Here is a 22,611-nt window from a genome sequence, read left to right as displayed (position 1 = left end):
TGGAAGCATTACATACAACTGTCACCTTTCATGAAACTGTATAAAATCAATAAAACAGATTTAAACAAAAAAAATGTGATCCCCTTTGCAGAGCACTGGAATGACGTCCTGCAGGGTGATCATTCTGAAGCACTTTGAACGAATATACAGGCTAAGAGGCCAGATATGCAGGATAGGCCAATGAGTTCCCTCTTTTTTGTGGGTGAACTACATGGAATAGATCAGTTGGCCACATTGGTGTGCAAGTTCGGGCTCATAACAGGTTATCAATCTCCCCCCCCCCCCCCCCCCCCCCCCCCTACCACCACACAGTCTGCAATTCTCTTAAACCCTTGCTCTGGTTAAGGTCAAAACTACAACAAAACCCAGTCAGCCATAGCTCATTCTCCGGACATCTTTTGTCTACATCATTTTAAACATCTTTGGCAGAATACGCAACACCCATTTCCCTTTGTTACAATCTCCCCATGATCTTTGCGTGCCTCAGCCGAGAGCAATAAAGGAAACCTTTTTTCACTGAGCGAGCCTATGACACGTGATGCCTTATACACAACACAGGCCATTCCCCTCCAACCAATTTTACTCCAAGCACCAATTTGCCATCTTATTCTAAAATTTTAAACATTCATGCTTCCTTTTCATCACGTCCCTCCCCCACACGCAAAACCTACAACATTTTTTTATCTGCTTCTTTCCAGCCCATCAGTCTTCTCATACTTTTGAGATTATTCGATTTACGTATTTGGCTCTTTCCTCACCGTAAAAAAAAAAAAAAGACATTGTAGAATCCGAACTGTCTCAGCCCATTTCCCTACTTCCTGCTCTTTCAAAGAGGATGGAACAAATGCCTCTCTTTTCTCGTCCTTTGTTCTGACGAATTCTCTCACGTGTTCAATCTGGTTATGTCCAAGCCACGCTATTGAAACAGCGCGCTCATATCCTACTCTAAAAAATCTTAATCTCACTCTTGGATCTCTGATTTTGACAGTTTCATTCCATTGGCATACATTTTCTGCCTTTGGAATAGCGGATTCTGCACTAAAAGTTGGTATGTTCTGGACAAAACACTTTGTGGCGCACGATTGCACAGCACGTGAAACTACAATTGAAACATGATGCAGCCTGAATGTTTGCATCAATGTGACACTTAATGAAGAGCATAGTTTTCTGAACTACTTGGAATCCTCAAATTGCTTAGACGTCAATCATTCATATAATGCACATCCTAGGAAGAGCACTTATGTAAATATACCCAGACCGTCACAAGCAACCAGAATGGGAAACAAATTGGTGTTAGGATAGCAAGGGTTTACCTGGTTCCTCAAAACCTTTAATCATTCCAAAGACGTTAAGAATTTTCTTCTGAATCACTTCATTATGAACATCAAGTTTTATGAAGGTTTCGGATGCGTTAGAAGCTCCCAATTTACAGGGAGATTCAAAAGCAAGCCATGTTGAGGGGCAATCTCCTACTTCCATTAACCTACAAGAATAGAAAATTGCAAATTTCATTACAGGTTACTTCTCGAACATAAACTGTTCCCAGATGATGTCTCTAGGCACAGTAAAATAGTGTCCAACAATTTAGCTAGTAAGATCAACCAGTTTAGCCATTGTAAAAAGCTGCAGTTTACCAATTGTAGATCTTAGACCTTGGAAATGGATAAGTTACTTACCTTTAATCCAAGGTATTCTATGTACAATTTTCATTGCTTTCAAACACAAAAATTATCCTGCCCAAGTGTACAATCCCAAAACACTTTTCCATATATACATCACGAGCAAAAGCAAATACATACACGTACATATGGAAAATGTTATTTACCCTGGAAGCATTTGTTAAAAGTGTGTAGTGCTGTTGATTCACAGGCTCTGCGTACTTGTGCCATCTAGTGTCTTGCTTTGACATTGCAACTTGTTTTTTGTGTGGAGAGCTCAGTCACAATACATGTTGTGACTCTGCTCACTATACATAGCAAGATGACACAGGTTCCACATCGTAGACTGTCATGAGGGAGAGTAGTGTAATTTGAGTCTGTCAAAGTGAAGTGTACTGTGCATTGCGTTACCAAAGTTGAAGGAAACTAGAGAAACCTCTGTGGTGATCGCTAGCTTCTGGGGAGGAGACTGGGTGCATGTGAATAAATAACACTACAAGTCATGAAAAGATTCGCTCACAGGGTAATATTTTTAATTTATTGTATGTGTGGTGGCTGTAGAAACATATGCTCTGCAAAGAATAAGTAGTTTCCACAAAAGCAGTGGTTGGTGGGCAGTTGTTTGGAACAAAGCTCCTAAAGTTTGACCAACTGCTAACTTTTGGTGAGCTGGAATAACCAGTCTTCTTTAGTGAGCATGCATGGGGTTGTTCAGGTGTCCACCTTTTCTGCCTGGAGTGTGTCCTAAGTGACACAGCAAGTGTGCGCTTAGCCTCAGCATGGCTATTCTAGATGAACTTCATCTTGCATTGTCTTTAGACATGGAGTGTCTATTGTAGGGTTTGACGAACCACAAAAAGATTGTTTTACAGAATTTGATCCTGCTAATATAGTACAAAAACTCAATTTTTCAATGTAAAAAGTGCGCCAGTCCCTTTCGGCTAAAGTCTGGTCGCGGAAAGATAATGTGCAAATGTGAAACTACCTTGAGCAGTAATGTAGGGCTGGTCCCAAGGACCACCCTTTCCTTGTGGACCGGGAACTTGTTCTGGGCTTTGTTTTACTTGTTAATCTGGTCTTGCTGATTACAATTGTCACGGTCATAATCAAATTGTCTATTATCACCATCATCAGCTTCCGATGGTATGTCATGGTGTACACCATAAATGGTTAGTGTAGGATGTTGAATTGTCAAATCTCACAGCAATTACACGTGGAGGCAGCAGGGAAGGTCGAGTCACCAGAGTGTGATCCTGGAATTACATGTGGGGTCTGGTGTGGTGGTGGTGTCAGAAGGGGAGTATGTGGACAAAGACATGGTGTAGCTAGCATGTCCAGCTCTGAAGGGGAGCAGTGATCATAGTAAGATTGCTTCAGGTAGCCATACTGTTCTGCCCCATATAAATGGGTTTGTACCCAATGTCATCATATGGTCCGGAAGCTTGTGAGGCTGCTTACGAAATCCAAAAATGCATGCTTTGCACCTGTATCCTGATCACCCAAACCTTCAGTGCACGTGGAAGCAGATTAAGAATAATTTAGAAGTTGATCAAGCGGCTCTGGCATTATCCTTATTATAAATACCAGCTGTATGAGTGGTAACGTGGACACAACAGGTGTGTGAGACAATTTGGAAGTCATAGTTGTAATATGGGAGCGGCAGAAAATGAACGTGAAAGCAGAACAGAAGTCAGTTGTGAGCCCAAGGACAGTAATAGCCTCATAATTCCTTGCCGATACGGTCCTTTCCAGGTAACCATTACTCAATGTATCAATACTTGGAAAAAATTAAGGGGGGGTATGAGAAACTACTATCTCAGGATTGTAGGTCACACTGTTGGATTGACTTTTTCTGCCCACACATCTGCTGCACCTGAGAGCCTGGTGGGAATCTCGTCTGAACTCATTTCCTGGATGATGACTGGGATTCTTTGTTGGCAGATTATAATAAAGGATTATGGGAAGCGAGTCTCAAGTTTAGTTTAAGATCCTTCACCGCTGGCACAGGTCTGCAGCAGGTTTTTACAATGCCCATCTTAGTGTGGACTCCCATTGTTGGAGATGTGGCCTCTGACTGAGACATAGTTCATATTTTATGGGAATATGATCGACTGAAGGTTGCATGATATTTCGGACCTCCCTTCTGTGACCCAACATGTTCATAGATGGCTTTCCACTGCTCTAGCGGTGGCTAAACTAGTGATTTTGCACCTATGTAAACTAAACCCAATACCTACTTTTCAGAACAGGCCCGATAACATTTATGATTTGTTAGGTTCTGAACGCCTCATTATAAGCTAAATGACAAATTGCAGATATTTCAAGTAATATGGGGCCCTTTCCTATAAGATAGATGTGCTGTACTCACCCATACACCCCAGGTGCCTATAGGATATCACGTTCTGTTACATGATCCATTCAAATTCCTATGCTCCAATCCCCTCTAGCTCCCCCAGACTTAAACCTCATAATATAGATTCACATTATAGGAGATTTTAAATAACAGGGTTTGGAGGGGGGGGGTTCTACGATTCCACTTTCTTCCTTCAAAACAGGTGCATGTTTCCTTTTCACCTCTTTCAATGGTTGTAGTCTGTTCTCTCCCCCTTGTTAGTATTATTACTTATTGTTTTAAAGGGGGTTCAGTTTAAGGACGGATCTTGGGATTGTATTTTACGTTATTCTCATTCCGCATGGCAGTTGGTTTGTGTATCTTTATTGTGCCATTTTTGTTACCGTAGTGAGGAAATTCAATACATTTAAAATAAGGATTACTTGCCGAAGGGAACCAGAAAGTAATCAGCGTCCTCAACAGTGGTGGCTTCACTGCTGACAAGGAATTAGTTGAAGACTTTTTTTTACAACGGTAGCTTCATTGATGATGGTTTAGTCGTCTCTAGTGCTTTAGGAGACATTGGATGTTTGTCAACCATGGTATCTTTCTGTTTGACAAAGAGTTGCTCTTTATCAATGGAGCCTTCATCAGGGTTTTTGTTTTGACAAGGCATGTGCCTGAACTATAAAAAAAAAAAAAAAGTAGACGGGTCAGTTTTGTGGTTGCACACACACGTTGTCTATGCCCCTGCCTTAGTGACAAATGTTTTAAGGCAAACTGGACCCAGATATTGGTGCGACCATACTGCAAGTGCTACAAATTAGATGGTGACTTTTGATGGCAGTTGCACAGGACTCAATAATTGTACCTGTGAATGGATCTTTTGCTGTGGACACCGGAAAGGCTTTTTGGTTCTCAAATCGCTCATCTCTGATGGATCTACAATGTTTTTTGCTTAAAATCAAACTGATAAACTACTGGGTTTGTGGCCCGACTTGAAGACAAAAACATATATTGTGCACAGGTCATCTGTAAACACCTTCTGCACTCCACGTTAAATAGCTGCCTTAAGTAGGATGTTTCAGACATGGTGTGCAGTCAGTCAAAATCCTTACCTGAAATCTGTAGCATAGGAAGGTGAAAATCTAGTCTACTTTCCTAAGCAGAGGCGAAATTGTCATGAAAATGAAGTTTAAAAGGTTAATCTGAGGGGAGGGGAGGGGGGGGGGGGGAAGAAAGCAGCTGAGTGGACAGGATTTGCTGTTGCCGGACACCATGCAATAGAAGATCTGCTAGCTGAAGCAACAGAAGGGTGGGAACCTTGGGCCCTTCCTTCCGATTGGGTAGACTTCAGGTGGAGGAGCTACTTGAGATCCATGGACATTTTTCAGCCACACACGCCCACCCGCCTCCCCGGGACCTGTATTCGTTCCAGCATTGTCTTACTTAGACACTACACATGGACATCCTTTTCTCTTTACTTCTTATACACCATTTCCCATCATGGCGAAAAACGATCTGAGGATGGAGTGGATGCCCATGCGCACTGTTGTCCAGAGGAGGAGTCACCAATCTCGTGACCAAAGACTTCTTCCGAAGACAACAACCTGCAATCATCCGAGCCCAACACCAGATGGCGATCTTATCCTCATAGTGTGTGGCTCTGCAGCTCTACATGCCAAGAACAGATGCATACTGGTAAGTAGCATATTACTTTCCTCCTCCAAAATTGGATCTTTCATAGATTCACATGCTCTAATTTCTTGGATGGCATTTGAAACATTGTAGTGTATGTTAACACACCAGTATTTTAGTACAGCAATTGACCTTGACCATAAACAGAAAAATGTCCATGGATCTCAAGTAGCTCCTCCACCTGAAGTCTACCCAATCGGAAGGAAGGGCCCAAGGTTCCCACCCTTCTGTTGCTTCAGCTAGCAGATCTTCTATTGCATGGTGTCCGGCAACAGCAAATCCTGTCCACTCAGCTGCTTTCTTCCCCCCCCCCTCCCCTCCCCTCAGATTAACCTTTTAAACTTCATTTTCATATGACAATTTCTCCTCTGCTTAGGAAAGTAGACTAGATTTTCACCTTCCTATGCTACAGATTTCAGGTAAGGATTTTGACTGACTGCACACCATGTCTGAAACATCCTACTTAAGGCAGCTATTTAACGTGGAGTGCAGAAGGTGTTTACAGATGACCTGTGCACAATATATGTTTGTCTTCAAGTCGGGCCACAAACCCAGTAGTTTATCAGTTTGATTTTAAGCAAAAAACATTGTAGATCCATCAGAGATGAGCGATTTGAGAACCAAAAAGCCTTTCCGGTGTCCACAGCAAAAGATCCATTCACAGGTACAATTATTGAGTCCTGTGCAACTGCCATCAAAAGTCACCATCTAATTTGTAGCACTTGCAGTATGGTCGCACCAATATCTGGGTCCAGTTTGCCTTAAAACATTTGTCACTAAGGCAGGGGCATAGACAACGTGTGTGTGCAACCACAAAACTGACCCGTCTACTTTTTTTTTTTTTTTATAGTTCAGGCACATGCCTTGTCAAAACAAAAACCCTGATGAAGGCTCCATTGATAAAGAGCAACTCTTTGTCAAACAGAAAGATACCATGGTTGACAAACATCCAATGTCTCCTAAAGCACTAGAGACGACTAAACCATCAATGAAGCTACCGTTGTAAAAAAAAGTCTTCAACTAATTCCTTGTCAGCAGTGAAGCCACCACTGTTGAGGACGCCGATTACTTTCTGGTTCCCTTCGGCAAGTAATCCTTATTTTAAATGTATTGAATTTCCTCACTACGGTAACAAAAATGGCACAATAAAGATACACAAACCAACTGCCATGCGGAATGAGAATAACGTAAAATACAATCCCAAGATCCGTCCTTAAACTGAACCCCCTTTAAAACAATAAGTAATAATACAAACAAGGGGGAGAGAACAGACTACAACCATTGAAAGAGGTGAAAAGGAAACATGCACCTGTTTTGAAGGAAGAAAGTGGAATCGTAGAACCCCCCCCTCCAAACCCTGTTATTTAAAATCTCCTATAATGTGAATCTATATTATGAGGTTTAAGTCTGGGGGACCTAGAGGGGATTGGAGCATAGGAATTTGAATGGATCATGTAACAGAACGTGATATCCTATAGGCACCTGGGGTGTATGGGTGAGTACAGCACATCTATCTTATAGGAAAGGGCCCCATATTACTTGAAATATCTGCAATTTGTCATTTAGCTTATAATGAGGCGTTCAGAACCTAACAAATCATAAATGTTATCGGGCCTGTTCTGAAAAGTAGGTATTTGGTTTAGTTTACATAGGTGCAAAATCACTAGTTTAGCCACCGCTAGAGCAGTGGAAAGCCATCTATGAACATGTTGGGTCACAGAAGGGAGGTCCGAAGTATCATGCAACCTTCAGTCGATCATATTCCCATAAAATATGAACTATGTCTCAGTCAGAGGCCACATCTCCAACAATGGGAGTCCACACTAAGATGGGCATTGTAAAAACCTGCTGCAGACCTGTGCCAGCGGTGAAGGATCTTAAACTAAACTTGAGACTCGCTTCCCATAATCCTTTATTATAATCTGCCAACAAAGAATCCCAGTCATCATCCAGGAAATGAGTTCAGACGAGATTCCCACCAGGCTCTCAGGTGCAGCAGATGTGTGGGCAGAAAAAGTCAATCCAACAGTGTGACATACAATCCTGGGCCCTTCCTTCCGATTGGGTAGACTTCAGGTGGAGGAGCTACTTGAGATCCATGGACATTTTTCTGTTTATGGTCAAGGTCAATTGCTGTACTAAAATACTGGTGTGTTAACATACACTACAATGTTTCAAATGCCATACAAGAAATTAGAGCATGTGAATCTATGAAAGATCCAATTTTGGAGGAGGAAAGTAATATGCTACTTACCAGTATGCATTTGTTCTTGGCATGTAGAGCTTCAGAGCCACACACTGAGGATAAGATCGCCATCTGGTGTTGGGCTCGGATGATTGCAGGTTGTCGTCTTCGGAAGAAGTCTTTGGTCACGAGATTGGTGACTCCTCCTCTGGACAACAGTGCGCATGGGCATCCACTCCATCCTCAGATCGTTTTTCGCCATGATGGGAAATGGACATCCTTTTCTCTTTACTTCTTATACACCATGTGTAGTGTCTAAGCAAGACAATGCTGGAACGAATACAGGTCCCGGGGAGGCGGGTGGGCGTGTGTGGCTCTGCAGCTCTACATGCCAAGAACAGATGCATACTGGTAAGTAGCATATTCCGTTCGAGGCATATGAGCTGCAGATGACACACTGAGGATAGACTATATAGCAGTGTCTCCCCTAGCGGTGGTCACCTGTATCCGTTGCAGCAGTTTGGAATAGAGTATTTAGGACAGCTTGGCCTACTGAAGCTTGCTGTTTGGATTGCACATCCACACAGTAATGCTTAGTGAAAGTGTGTGTAGTAGACCATGTCGCTGCTTTGCAAATGTCTAAGGGGATATTCCCTAAGAATGCCATAGAAGCCCCTATTTTACGCATGGAGTGCGCCCTAGGGGGGGCGGTAAGAGTACGTTTAGCTTTTTGGTAACATATTTGGATACATTTGACTATCCATCTGGCGATATCCGATTTGGAAATAGGGTTGCCTTTATGTGGAGGTGCGAAAGCAACAAACAGTTGCTTGGTTTTCCGAAAAGGTTTGGTTCTGTCTATGTAATACAGTAAGGCTTTTGACATCTAAGGTGTGAAGTGCCCTCTCAGCTACTGAGTGTGGGTTAGGGAAGAAGACTGGCAGTTCGACTGACTGGTTCAGGTGGAAAGGGGAAATGACTTTAGGAAGGAATTTTGGATTCGTCCAAGAACCACTTTGTTCCGATGTAGTTGGAGGAAGGGTTCTTCGAGAGTTAAGGCTTGTATTTCACTTACTCTTCGTAGGGATGTGATTGCGATGAGGAATGCCACTTTCCATGTTAGGAACTGCAGTTCGCATTTGTGCATTGGTTCAAATGGGGGACCCATGAGCCTTGTTAGAACAAAGTTAAGGTTCCACACCGGGGAAGGTGGTACCCTTGGCGGAATAATTCTTTTAAGACCCTCCATAAATGCTTTAATGGCTGGTACCTTAAAGAGGGACAGGTGTTGTCTATTTTGCAAATAGGCTGCTAATGCCACTAGGTGTAGACTTATAGAGGAATACGCTAAATTGCATCTTTGCAGGTGTAATAAATAGCAAATTATGTTTTGGATGGAAGCATCCGGTGGTTGGAGGTCATTATTAGCACAGTAAATGGCAAATCGTTTCCATTTTGCAGCATAGCATGCCCTAGTAGTAGGTCTCCTGGCTTCTTTAATGATATGCATACAGTCTGGAGGAAGGTTGAGGTACCCGAACTCTAAGACTTCAGGAGCCAGATTGCCAAGTTCAGTGTTTGAGGATCTGGGTCTCTGATTTCTCCATGGTTCTGGGTTAGAAGTTCCGGGGAGAGATGCAGTTTTTGATGTGAAACTAGCGATCGTTCCAAAAGTGTGGTGAACCAGGGTTGACGTGACCAAGTGGGAGCCACTAGGATGAGTGTCAGCGACTGTTTCAGTTTGCGTACCACAAATGGAATGAGCGGGAGAGGCGGAAAAGCGTACGCAAATCTGCCTGACCAGTTCATCCATATCGCATTGCCCTTTGACTGCGGGTGTGGAAACCTGGCGGCGAAGGTTGGGCATTTTGCGTTTTGTGTGGCGAACAGGTCTAGGTCTGGTTGTCCCCACTTTTGGAAGAATGGGAGTAGGACTTTGGGGTGTAGTTCCCATTCGTGTATTTGCTGTGTGTGTGTCGACTTAGGAGGTCGGCCACCTGATTCTGAACCCCTGGTAGGTGTTCTGCTAGCAGGTAGATGTTTCGGGGAATTGCCCATCTCCAAATTAGTTGCGCCCGTTGGGACAGTTGTAGAGAATGTGTCCCTCCTTGTTTCTGTATGTAATACATTGTGGTCATGTTGTCCGTGCGTATGAAGACAGTCTTGTTTTGTAGATGTACTTGGAAGGATTTTAGTGCTAGGAACACCGCTAGAAGTTCTAGGTGATTGATGTGGAGTCGTTTTTGTTGAGTGGTCCACCTGCCCTGAGTGGTGTGTCGAAGGAGGTGGGCTCCCCACCCCGAGAGAGATGCGTCGGTGGTCAGTACAACTTGTGGAAGAGGGTCCAAGAACGGCCGCCCTTTGGACAGGTTGATGGTGTTCCACCACTTCAGGGAGCGAAGTGAGCGGCTGTCCACCAACACCAGATCTGTAAGTTGTCCGTGGGCCTGGTTCCACTGTTGTGCTAGACATTCCTGTAAGGGACCCATTTGAAGGCGTGCATAGGGTACTATGGCGATGCATGACGCCATCATGCCTAGGAGTTGCATGAACACTCTTGCAGGGAGAGAGTGTTGTGTCTGAAATGTTTTGATGAGATTCTGTATGCTGGCTATCCTGGGATAAGCTACGGCTTTGGCTGTGTCTATGGTGGCTCCCAGGTATTGTTGTACTTGGGAGGGTTGTAGGTGAGACTTGGGATAGTTGATGGTAAATCCCAAGTTGTGGAGGGTGTGAATAGTACGGAGAGTGCGGAGAACGCATTTGTCGAGTGTTGGCTTTTATGAGCCAATCGTCCAGATAAGGGAAGACATGGATTTCTTGTCTCCTGAGGTATGCTGCCACAACTGCCAAGCATTTGGTGAACACCCTGGGTGCAGTTGTTACTCCGAATGGGAGAACTGTAAACTGATAGTGTTGACCGTCTACCACAAATCGTAGATACTTCCTGTGAGCGGGATGCATAGGGATGTGAAAATATGCGTCCTTGAGGTCTAAGGTGGCAAGGAAGTCTCCTTGTTGAAGTAATGGAAGGACCTGTTGTAGAGTGATCATGTGGAAGTGATCCGATTGTATGTACTGGTTCAGTTGTCTGAGGTCCAGTATGGGTCTGAAGGTTTTGTCCTTTTTGGAAATGAGGAAGTATAGGGAATATACTCCTGTGCCTTGCTGGTGTAGCGGAACGGGTTCTATTGCATGTTTTTGAAGCAAAGACTGTATTTCTTGTTTGAGGAGCATGAGGTGGTGAGACGACATGGGACGGTGTCTGGGTGGTATGTTTGGGGGTGGGCTTATGAGTTAGAGGCAGTAGCCAGATTGGATAATTTCTCTTACCCATCTGTCTGTAGTGGTGGTATTCCAGACAGGTAGGAACTGTTGAAGACTTCCCCCGACCGGAGTGGAATGGTCGGGGGGGGGGGGGGGGGGGGGGGGGAAGGAGTAGTGGCGAGTCACTGTTTGGTGGCTGTAGAGGTGCGGGTGTTGTTGTTGCCCCGTCCTCGACCTTTAGTATGGTTTCCCCGATAACCTCCTCTAAAATATCCTCTGTTAGGGGATGTTTGACCTGATGCTTTGAAGGTTGAAGAGTTGTCTGTTCCGACATTTTTGGAAGCTCCTCTATAAAAGGAGCGACGAAAGGAGCCTCTGGGTGGAGTAGACTGCAATGCTCCCATAGATTTGGCAGTCTCATCATCCTTCATTTTTTCTAGGGCAGTGTCTACTGCAGGGCCGAATAGTTGCTCCTGATTAAAGGGTTGAGCAAGAATGGTGGTTTGGACTTCCGGCTTAAAGCCGGATATGCGCAGCCATGCGTGGCGTCTAAGCAAAACGCCAGTGTTAACTGCCTTAGAGGCGGTGTCCGCTGCGTCTAATGCACATTTAATGGATGCATTGGATATTAGTTTGCCCTCTTGAATGAGGTCAGTAGCCTGCGTTTTGAACGGTTCAGGCAGGTGTTCAAAGAGATCCTCTAATTGGTCATAATGGGCTCTATCATAACGAGCCAACAGGGCTTGTGTATTTGCAATGCGCCAGTGGTTGGCAGCTTGTGCGGCAACCCTTTTGCCGGAAGCCTCTAGGAGTTTAGACTCGTCTGGAGGCGGTGTGTCTCCGGTTGTTTGGGAGTTCGCCCGTTTTCTGGCATTTGATACGACCAGGGAGTCTAGGGGGAGTTGCGCCTTGATGTACGCAGGATCTTGAGGCGCCGGTCTATATTTTTTTTCTATTCTGGGGTTGAGGACCTTGGCTCTGACAGGGTCTTTAAAGACCTCATTGGCATGCTTTATCACTCCCTTAATCATGGGTAGAATGTGAACTGTTTTCTGCGATTGCTCAAAGGTGTCAAGCAGAAAATCCTCTTCAGGAGTGTCGGTGTGCATGGTGACACCATGAAACGAGGCTGCTCTGTTTATAAGCAGCCCGAACCCTAAATGGTCATCAGGAGGGGAGGGTTTCGAGGGGTATGGAGTGGCATATCAGGCATATCAGGTATAGGGTAAGACCAGTCATCTACTGGAGCTGTGTCCGGGAGTGTAAAGGGATCAGGTGGATCAGTGGGATAAGTGAAGAAATCCGAGTCTCCCCCTCCCCCTAAATCATCATCATCATCATCATCATCATCCTGTGGAGGTGGTGTGTGAGAAGGAGATGGTAGAGGCGATGGCGAAGGCGGTGGGGGGGGGGGGGGGGGGGGGGGGGAAATGGGATAGGAGGTAATGTAGGAGAGGAAGGGCGTAAGGGTGAAGTGGCACAGAGGTGTTGGGTCCAGCTTCCTCTTTTGTAGGGCACCGCTGTGACATGTCCAGTTTTGGGATTTATGTAAAATACTTTTTTATTTTGGATCAGGCCGAAAGAGTTCCTCACTGTCCGAGGGTGGCGTTGGTGCCGATGGTTTCGGTTCCGATCTCGATCTGTGTTCCTTATGGACTTGTTTTGGCGCCGAGGATGGTTTTGGTGCCGATCAACTTCTCGGTTCCGGTGGAATTTTCGGTGCAGACTAACCTTTCGGTGCCGAAGAACCTTTCGGTGCCGACGAGTCTTTTGCTGTCGGTGGAGACCTCGGCGCCGAGTGACGTTTCGGGGCCGATGGAGATTTGGTCTCGGAGCCTGCTTCGGTGCCGAAGGTATTATAGGCACAATGACATGAGGTTTGCTCGAGCCCGAGCCACCTGCAGGCCTACTTTTCTTCGGAGCCGGGCCAGAGGGCGGGGCTTCTGAAGCTGTTTTTGGGTCGCGACTATGCCCAAGTGCCAGAGTTTTGACCAATGTCTTTTTGGGCGGTGCTGGGGTAGGGGGGCTGGTACTCACAGGCTGCCCCGGACCAGAATAGTCGGCCTCTGACACGATCTGGAGATCTTCGGAGTCATCGTCAGGAACATCCTGTGCAGAGATGTCTTCTGGTTCTGGAATCGGCTTGGCCATGAAATGGGGTCGAGCTCTTTGGTCACGGATGGTTTTCTTCGAACGGAAGGCGGCGCACGCTGGACAGCTGGATTCGTTGTGGTCTGGTGAAAGGCACAAATTACAGACCTCGTGGTGATCGCTATGAGGGAACTTTGCTCCACATTGGGGGCATTTTTTAAAAGGTGTCCTTTCCATCAGCCGCGTCCGGAGTCGGTCCGATATCGAGTGCGACGTAGAGTATTCTAATTTAGAGAGAGTTGTAGTGGTTGTAATAATTTTTCTGCTGGAGCGGAAAAAAGTTCATCGAACCCAATGGCGGAAAAAAACACAATCTGAGGATGGAGTGGATGCCCATGCGCACTGTTGTCCAGAGGAGGAGTCACCAATCTCGTGACCAAAGACTTCTTCCGAAGACAACAACAACCTGCAATCATCTGAGCCCAACACCAGATGGCGATCTTATCCTCAGTGTGTGATCTGCAGCTCATATGCCTCGAACAAGTCAGTTACCTTGAAAGCATCTGTGAGAAGTTGGCCTGATGTATGATGTCACTAGTTCCAGTGTACACATTATATCAGTCCAAACAACCCTTATGGTGATTGGTTGTAAAGTCAACCTTATAGACCAGCTATCCTAGTGGTAGCATGGACAAGAGCAGTCTTAGGCTAAACTCTGAATGGCATGTGAAGCCAGCTGTGATACCATATATAATCCCTTGAATACCAAATGAAAGGACACCACAACAGATATATATATAAAATAAAGTGTATTTATTCTAGTCAAACCCTCAGCACTATGAGATTCGAGGTAAGTACAACACAGTCTTATTCAAGCATACATTAAGTCACACAGGTAAGTAATACAGTTAGGCCCTAGGGGCCACGCAAACCATATACTAAGTAAGTGGTATAAGGACCACTGTCACGGAAATAGGATAGGCCTAGGCCATCGCTGGGGCTACACTATACTACCAAAGGTTAGGAAGTGGGAGGTCCAAGGGATTCAGGTGCAGAGTGGAAACACTCACGCGTAAAATCGATAGAAATAGTACAGTTTGGAAATAAGATTTAGGACACTTCTCAAGTCTCGACTTCCTAGTTACTCTAGAACTAGACACTAGGATAGTCAATACCCTGATGAGCACCGGAGTACCCAAGTTACCTAGCCCACGGGCTGCGGGTGCATAGGCGTGAACTTGCGTCGGGTTTCGTCGTCGACTCCTATGGATGCCTGAAGGAAAGATGCTGACAGGCGGTCAGTGAAGTGTCCGGTGGATCCCAAGGCTGGGATCAAGAAGGAAGGATACCTGCAAGCAGAAGGGACAAAGTCTGGGTCACTAGCCAGTGACCACGTGGAACCAGGAAGGAACCAGGCGATGTCGGGAGATTGCAGGTGAAGAGGTGAAGCTTGTCGCAGCAGCCACGGGTACCAGGAGACGTCGAGGACGACCAGGACCAGGAGGCGAGCTGTCCCACGAAGGCTCGTGCTGTCGGCAGCGGCGAAGTCGAAATAGGACTCACCAAGCCTTGGCAAGCGGAACCCACGAAGAATCGAGGACTTGCTTCTGGTGCAGACCAGGAAGGTCTGGGGTGCTTCTCTTTCACAGAGGAGCAGGAGCCAGTCTGGAGGAGCCAAACCAGCAGTGGAAGGTGTGTCGACAGAGGTTACTAGCCAACGGGCAAGTAACCGGACAGACGCGGCAAGCAGGAAAATGCAGAAGGGCCCCACGCAGGACTCGTGGAGTGTGGGGGGCTGATCTTCGGTGCAGATGGTGCTTGGGGTTGGGGCTTCTAAATCCCCGGTGCACAACCTCGAGGGTGCCTCAGAAGCTGCGCTGGAAGATACTCGCCCCTTTTCCCAGGTAGCCGGTCCCACGTCTCTCGTCGCCTCCACGGATCTCAGCTCGGCTGTGGATGTGGATCAGGGTCGGAGAAGTCTGGAAGTCAAGGCTCTGGTCAGGCTCTGCAGTCGGTCCCTCGTAGAACTTCAGCAAAGCAAAGGGTAAGTCTCTTGATGGTGCCTGTTCGCACAGGGTGACCACTCCTTGGCCACAAGGGAGATTCTTCAGTCTTCTTCTTTCGTCGAATGTCGAAGGTCCAGAGTTTCTGTTCAAGTTGCAGGTTCAGGATAATCTAATCTCCTGGGGCCCAGCTACCACTCTTATCCAAATCTGGGGGGCTGGGTTGCCTGCTAGGTCGCACCTTATGGGTGGGACCTGGGAGGGAGGCTTTGCTGTAGATGTGGATCTGGTTCAGAGGTGTCTGGAAGTCTCGGCGCTGGTCAGTCTCTGCAGTCGTCCCTCGTAGGACCAGTCGCAAAGCAAGCAGCGGTCGCTGGATGGTGCCTGGTTGCCCAGGGTGGTCACTCCTTGGCCACAAGGGAGATTTCTTCAGTCTTCTTCCTGAGGTCGAATGTCGAAGGTCCAGAGTTTGTTCAAGTTGCAGGTTCAGGATAATCTAATTCTGCAGGGCTCAGCTACCTACTGATATACTGGGCTAGTGGGCTGGGCTACCTGCAAGGTCCCTCCTACGGGTGGGACCAGGAAGGGGAGTGGTTACACCCCCTTTCCTTTGTCCAGTTTCGCGCCAGAGCTGGGGCTGGAGTGCCCCAGCACCGGTTTGAACTGGACTATGCATGGGACACCTTGTGTGCCCCAGGCAGTGTCTCGTTTTTCATCCCTCCCTGCCCCAATACACCAAGGCCTGTCTGGGGGTGGTGCTAGCACCTCCCAAGGCAGGAAACCTATTGTCCAAGCCTCCTGTGCCGGGATCACTCCCAGCAGCAGGAGGTCAGACTTGTGTCGTGGCAGCAGCATCCATTTTGTGATGCTGGGGCTCTGGTTGACTTTAACCGGGTAAGTAGGTTACAACATGTCTTCTCCCTCTAGAAGGGAGGGATAATATCCTCATCCCCAGAAATGGGATGGGGGTATTATTCCAAAGTGTTAGACACCTTACACGACATGTTTTGATAAAGCCAAACCATAGTTACCATAACCGTTTAAGATTATAAGGTACTTTAAGAGTATATGGTAGGCTATATCATAGAACAGCTATAAGGACATGGTTCCGAAAGCTGCAGACAGGCTCAGCTCATGCTAGAGCACTATCTCACATGTTACCAAGCACTCTGCCTCCAGGATTGTTAAGGCCTGCCATAGGAGTGGCTGATAGGTACACATGTGTCTATATATAAAGTAGGTATAGGAATACTACACCTAAGCAAGGGGTGATTACACGACCTTGCCCCAGCTGAGTGATCAGCCAGTTGTGTCATAATGGAAGGCCAGGCCAGGGGTGGCATAATACATGCTGCAGCCCCTGGTAGGCCTAGGGTACCCCTAGGCCCTGGGTGCCTAGGGTACACTATACAGGGTCTAATAAGGTGGTCCCTACCAATTGGGTTATGCACCTAACGTACATAGTATTAATTTAGAGAGAAGAGCAGGGCTGTGGGTCTGATTAGCAGGCCCACTGCCACATCCAAGTCGAAAACCAGTAAAGCAAAAGCAAAAATTGGGGGTGAACATAGAAAGCAGACCCTACTCTCCTACAGCATCGGTTTGTGGAATGAAGTGCTGTAGATTCACATGCTGTGCATACTTCTGCCAGCTAGAGTTGGGCTTAGATGTGTGGAAGTTGTTTTTCTTCGAAGAAAAAGTCAGTCACAAGGGACAATGACTTCACCTATTGCCGATAATGCGCACAGGAAACAGCTGCATGGTTAGATTTTATTTTTTTACGCACAGCATGGAGACACAAAGACCACGCATACGAAAGGGTAGAGATAAAAAGTTAGCGAAAACTTCTGCAATACTGAAAAGCGACAGGGGACTAGGGTGGGCGCATGGTAATTTGCAGCACTACTACCACAAACAGATGCTTGCAAGGTAAGTAACATTTTCTGTTCATGACGTGTAGCTGTAGATACAAGACAAAGCAGTCTCCCAAAAGCGGTGGCTCGTCTGAGGAAGTTGCAGATTTGAAACAGTGTGCGTAAAACAGCCTGATTAACTTAGTCTTGTTGGCATGCAAAGACAGTCGCAATGTTGGGGGTAGAACAAGTATCCGCTTTGCAAAAGGCAAGTATAGGAATATTTACTTTAAAAAGCCATAGATGCTATTTCTGTGCGGGCGAGTAGTTTTGGAAGGGACTGGCAAAGGGCGCTTTGCTTTGGCATACCAGATATGTATGCAGTCGACTATCCAGCATGCAATACCCGCTTTAGATAGTGCAAGCCCCTTACGTGGTGTGGAGAAAAAAAAAAAAGTGTTTTGCAGAAGAGGTTCATTCTGTCAATGTAATACACAAATGCTCTTTCGACATTTAGAATATGGAGAGGTAGTTCTGCTACCAATTGTGGATTTTGAGAAAAATACTGGAAGCAAGGTAGGAAATGTAGGGTTTGTACCAAGAACCACCCCATCAGTGTACTTGAAAGAAAGGCTCTTCCAGCGTAAATGATTGTATTGTAAATGCTTGTATTTCTCTTACCTGGCGAAGGGAAGTAAGAGCTATTAGGAAGGCTATTTTCCAGGAAAAGAAAGAATTTGTAGGGGAGCGGGTGGAACCCGTGGTGTATAACCAGCTTAAGCCCATCCATGAAGGCTTCACTTACAGGTATTCTGAAAAGAGTTGTGTTGCATGTTTTGTAGGTAAGCTGCAACAGCAGCTAAATGAAATCAAATAGACGTATATACAAGAAGAGACACTTGCAAATGCAAAATATAACACGGTCTTGGACGGTTGGATTCGATGGGTAAGTGCAGGCAAGTTTAGGTATCCGTATTGTAGGACTTCAGGACCCAAATCAAGAATTAGCGGTTTGGAATTGGGAGGTCTGAGACTGCCCCGATGTTGAGAAGGAAGATCTGGCCTGTTACACAGCTTCTCACAAGAACTATGGAGAGGTCGAGCAGTGTAGTGAACCAGGGCTGCCTGGCCCAGGGTGGGGCTACTAGAATGAGGGTCAGTGAGGTTTGCCAGAGCCCCCGAACCACGAAAGGAGGTGGGATCAGTGGAAAGGCATAATCAAATATCCCTGATCAATTTATCCATAGTGCATTGCCCATGGATTGTTAGTACCTAGAGGAGAATAATAGTTTACCTGTAATCTGTGGTTCTCCCGTATTGGTATCTTTCATATATTCACATGCCTGAATCATTACCAGTCGTCAGAGTGGGAGTCCCACAGTACATAAAAATAGCAGTAAACATGCATATAGAAACCATACCATAGGTAACCTAGAACCAGGAAGTTAAGTAGCTAGGATTCAAAAGACAAAATCCTCCACTTTCATGACTCGTCCAAGTAGTTATATATATAGTCCAAACTACAGCCAATCAGGCAACAGCACCCTTCAGAATGATCTCGTCAGAGGCTCAGGCTCTCAGATTTTCTAGGACAAGTGTGATCCAGAGTGAAAAGAGCATACAAGAGCCTGTGATGGGAGGTGGGTGGGTTGCATGTGAACCTATGAAAGATACCAATACTGGAGAACCACAGGTTACAGGTAAGTAACTATTGTTCTTCTCCAGTATTGGGGTATCTAATAAATTCACATGCCTGAAGAATAGAAAGCAGTAAATCCATAATTGTGAGATCACCACAACATTAGCATATGCATAACAGATGCAATATGTAATTACAGATATAAATAACTCTCTACACATATACATCCATAAACAATCAGAAGATATGCTCGTAAGAAAATACCAAAGAGGAGGAGGGAAGAACAGAGGCTCACCTAATTTAAAAAGATTACGGAGAACAGCCTGTCCCACAGACGTGTCTGCATCGCTGGCAGCCTCCAGACAGTAGTGCTTGGTAAAGGTGTGCCTGCTGGACCACGTAGCAGCTCTGCAGATTTGATAAAGAGGCACACCAGCAAAAAGAGCAGTAGAGGAAGGGATTGCTCTAGTAGAATGCGCTCTCGGAGTGGTTTGTAATGGTCTGCCAGCATGTGGATTACCGAAACAAATTGCAGCAGAAATCCAACGAGCAATTGTCTGTTTGGAAAGTGGGTGTCCTGAACGCATCTTTCCATAAGCTATAAATAGCTGATCAGATTTTCGTATTGAATATGAATGTAAATAGAATTTTAGACCTCTCTTGATCAAGAGTATGCAAAGTTCTTTCCGCAGGCGATTGAGGATTAGGAAAGAAGGTCTTTAAAATGATCGGTTCATTGAGCTGGAAGTCTGAAGGTACTTTAGGCATAAAAATGGGGTTAGTGCGTAGCACTACTGAGTCCTTAGTGAATTGAAGGAAAGGCGGTTTAATAGTGAAGGCTAGAAGGTCACTGACCCGCCTAGCTGATGTGGGAGCCAACAGCAGAGACTTTCCATGAAAAACTTCAAATCTGCCCTATGAATAGGTTCAAAGGGGTGCTGCATGAGCTGTGAGAGCACAATGTTAAGATGCCAGGATGGAGGTGGACGGGAAGATAAGAGAATTGGAACCATACTGTCAGAATCTTGAGATTGCCGCTAAGAATACTATAAGAGTAGAATGGGAAAGGCCAGATCTCTCCAAATGTAAAAAAGGAAAAATTTGTTCCGGTTTTGCATGGATTGGATGAATGTTGGTGGCTTGACACCACAGGCAAAATCTTTTCTATTTGAGCCTGTATGTCTTTATTATGGAAGGATCTCTAGCATTGGCGAAGACTTCCCTACAGTCCGAAGGAACGTCTAAGTGAGTGAATTCAAGGTGTTCAGGCGCCAGGCTGCTAAGCGCAGAGATGCCGGATCCGGGTGGCAGAGGTCTCGGTTCTGAATGGATAGAAGGTTCGGTATTGGTTGCAACTGAATGAGATCACATTCGGAGAAAAAGGAGGAGTTCGCTGAACCAGAACTGGCGAGGCCACCTGGGAGCTATGAGTAGTATTAGGCGACAAGGCGCCTTCATTTTCCGGAGAACCCTGGGGAACCAACGTTATCGGTGGAAAGGAGCAAGCATAGATCCGCGAACAGTTCATCAAAAACGCATTCCCGCACGATCCTTTGTGGGGAAGCCAGCTTGCGAAGAATGGGCATTTGCGGTTCGGACTGGTCACGAACAAGTCTAGATCGTGTCCACCCCACTGAAAAATACGATCCAAAGATGGTTGATGAAGCTCCCACTCGTGATTGGAAACTGCTAATCTGCTGAGGGAATCCGCGAGGACGTTGGAAACCCCCGGGACATGGACTGCTGTCAGACTAATCCGATGTCGGATCGCCCAAACCCAAATTTGCTAGGCCTGCTGAGACAGTAAAGCGGATCTGGTCCCTCCTTGTTTATTCAAGTAGTGCATACTTGTGTTGTCCGTCCGGATCAACACTGATGCTCCGAGAATGATGGTGCGAAAAGAGTTTGAGGCCAGGAAGAAAGCTAGCAACTCTAAGAGGTTGATATGCCAAGTCCGATGCTGAACATCCCATTTGCCGCTGAGCTCCCCACCCATCGAGGGAGGCGTCCGTGGTGATGACGGAACTTTGAGCTTCCACTAGGAAAGAGCAGTCTGCTGTCACATTCTTCTTGCAAATCCACAAGCGTAAAGCTTCCAGAATCAGAGGATGGATGCGGTCGAAGGATCCCGAAACCTGTAACCACTGTTTGTTGAACTCCTAGCAGAGGTCTCATCTTGAGATGGCGGTTGGGGACCAGAGGGACGCAGGATGAAATCATCCCCAAAAGTGACTTGAACTGCCGGACTGAAACGTACTTTTTTGATCGTAGTAGTTGGGCGAGTTTGCAAAGTTTGGTGCCTTTCGTTTGAGACAAAGGCGTGTGTCAGCAGAGTGTCTATGGTGGCTTCCAAGAACGTTCTCCTTTGCGAAGGGACGAGGTGAGACTTGAAATTGATGGAGGCCCAGACACTGGAAAGAGACAGACATCTGAGTATGGGCGTTTGCAATTGTGAAAGATTTTGCCTTGATAAGGCAATCGTCTAAATAAGGAAATATTTGAATTCCCTCCAGTCGAAGGTGTGCAGCCACCGGTGGTAAGACCTTGGTAAAGACATGGGGCGCGGAACGTAGTCCGAATGGAAGGACTTTGAACTTGAAGTCCCTGCTAGCCACTCTGAACCTCAAGAACTGTTTGGGTAGAATTGGTACATGAAAATAAGCATCTTGGAGGTAGAGGGTGGTCATGTGATCCCCGCAGTGAGGAGTTGAAGGATTCAGCATCTGGAAGGATAACTTTTTTAGATATTGAAGGGAGCAAAGATCTAGAACGGGGCACCATTCCCCCAATTTCTTTATTAGAAAAAATCTGGAATAGAAAGCTGTTCCTCTTTGCAATTGAGGAACTACTTCGATCACTCCTTTTCGTAACATCAAATTTATTTGGGAAAAAGCTGTGAGGTGAGGTGGTCCTTTGGGAGGCGAATTCGGAGGAAGTTTCAGAAACACTAAAACATGGCCTCTGGCCACAATGTCCAAGACCCATTTGTCTGTTATAGCCGACCAGTTTCAGTCAAAACGGGAGATTTTTCCTCCAACTTTTAAAGGGGTAAATAGTAGAGCAGGTAGGTGGCAGTTGTCACTGCTTCTTAGACGCATCACGTCCGCGGTAAGAAGACTTTCTTCTGTTTTGTGAATAAGAGTTAGTCGGTTGTTGCCTGAAGGATTGTTGGCGTTGAGAAGAGTAACATTGGTTACTGTGATAGGACTGGTATGGTCGTTGATTATAGCCTCCTCGACTAGAGAAGGATCCACGGCCCCTAGCGCCACGAAAGGGCGGTTTCCAAAACGGAAGAGTACCAAGAGATCATGCGGTCTCGGTATCCTTTTTAATGGCCTGGAGGGCCTAGTCAACATGCTGACCAAAAAGACTCGCCGTCAAAAGGCATATCAATAATTTTAGCCTGAACCTCCTGGCGAAAAGATATGGATTTCAACCAGCCCTGTCGCCGCAGGACTGTAGCACCTGCCAGTTGTCGAAAACCTGTAGACGCAACATCTGCAGCCGAATCAATAATCTCAGCCGAGATTCTTTACCCCTCCTGAAGGATTTTTAGCGCCTCCGACTTCGAGGGCTCAGGCAACATGTCGATGTAGAGAGAAATGTCCAACCACATTTGCCTATCGTATCAGCCTAGGATAGCCAGTGAGTTAGCTGCACGGATGGTCGTTGCTGCCATGGTCGAAACTTTCTTCCCAATAGCGTCCAGACGTCTCCCATCCCGATCAGGAGGAGCGGCCAGCAGAGAGGAGGGATTCCGTGCTAGTCGTTGAGCTGCTTGGGCGATAACTGAATCTGCCTTTGGCTGACCTATCAGACATGCTGGCAAATTGTCTGGTGCCTTGTATTTCCTCGAGGCAGGGCAGGACCGCAGAGATAGAAGCA

At 46.2% G+C, this 22,611-nt stretch overlaps 1 protein-coding gene across 1 annotated transcript in view; it reads right to left on the bottom strand.

The window, feature by feature from the left end:
• The window catches only part of TFRC (transferrin receptor), a 454,042-nt gene that overhangs the window by 293,550 nt on the left and 137,881 nt on the right, over positions 1-22,611 (bottom strand). The window contains exon 10 of the mRNA XM_085635983.1: positions 1,314-1,483. Within this exon, the coding sequence (XP_085492109.1) occupies positions 1,314-1,483 (170 nt within the window). The remainder of the gene's footprint in view (positions 1-1,313; positions 1,484-22,611) is intronic.

This window comes from Triturus cristatus, chromosome 11 (assembly GCF_964204655.1).
Source record: "Triturus cristatus chromosome 11, aTriCri1.1, whole genome shotgun sequence".
NCBI classification, from domain to species: domain Eukaryota; kingdom Metazoa; phylum Chordata; class Amphibia; order Caudata; family Salamandridae; genus Triturus; species Triturus cristatus.
Note: the sequence above shows the minus strand (reverse complement) of the source record. Positions and strands in the feature narration are given on the sequence as shown.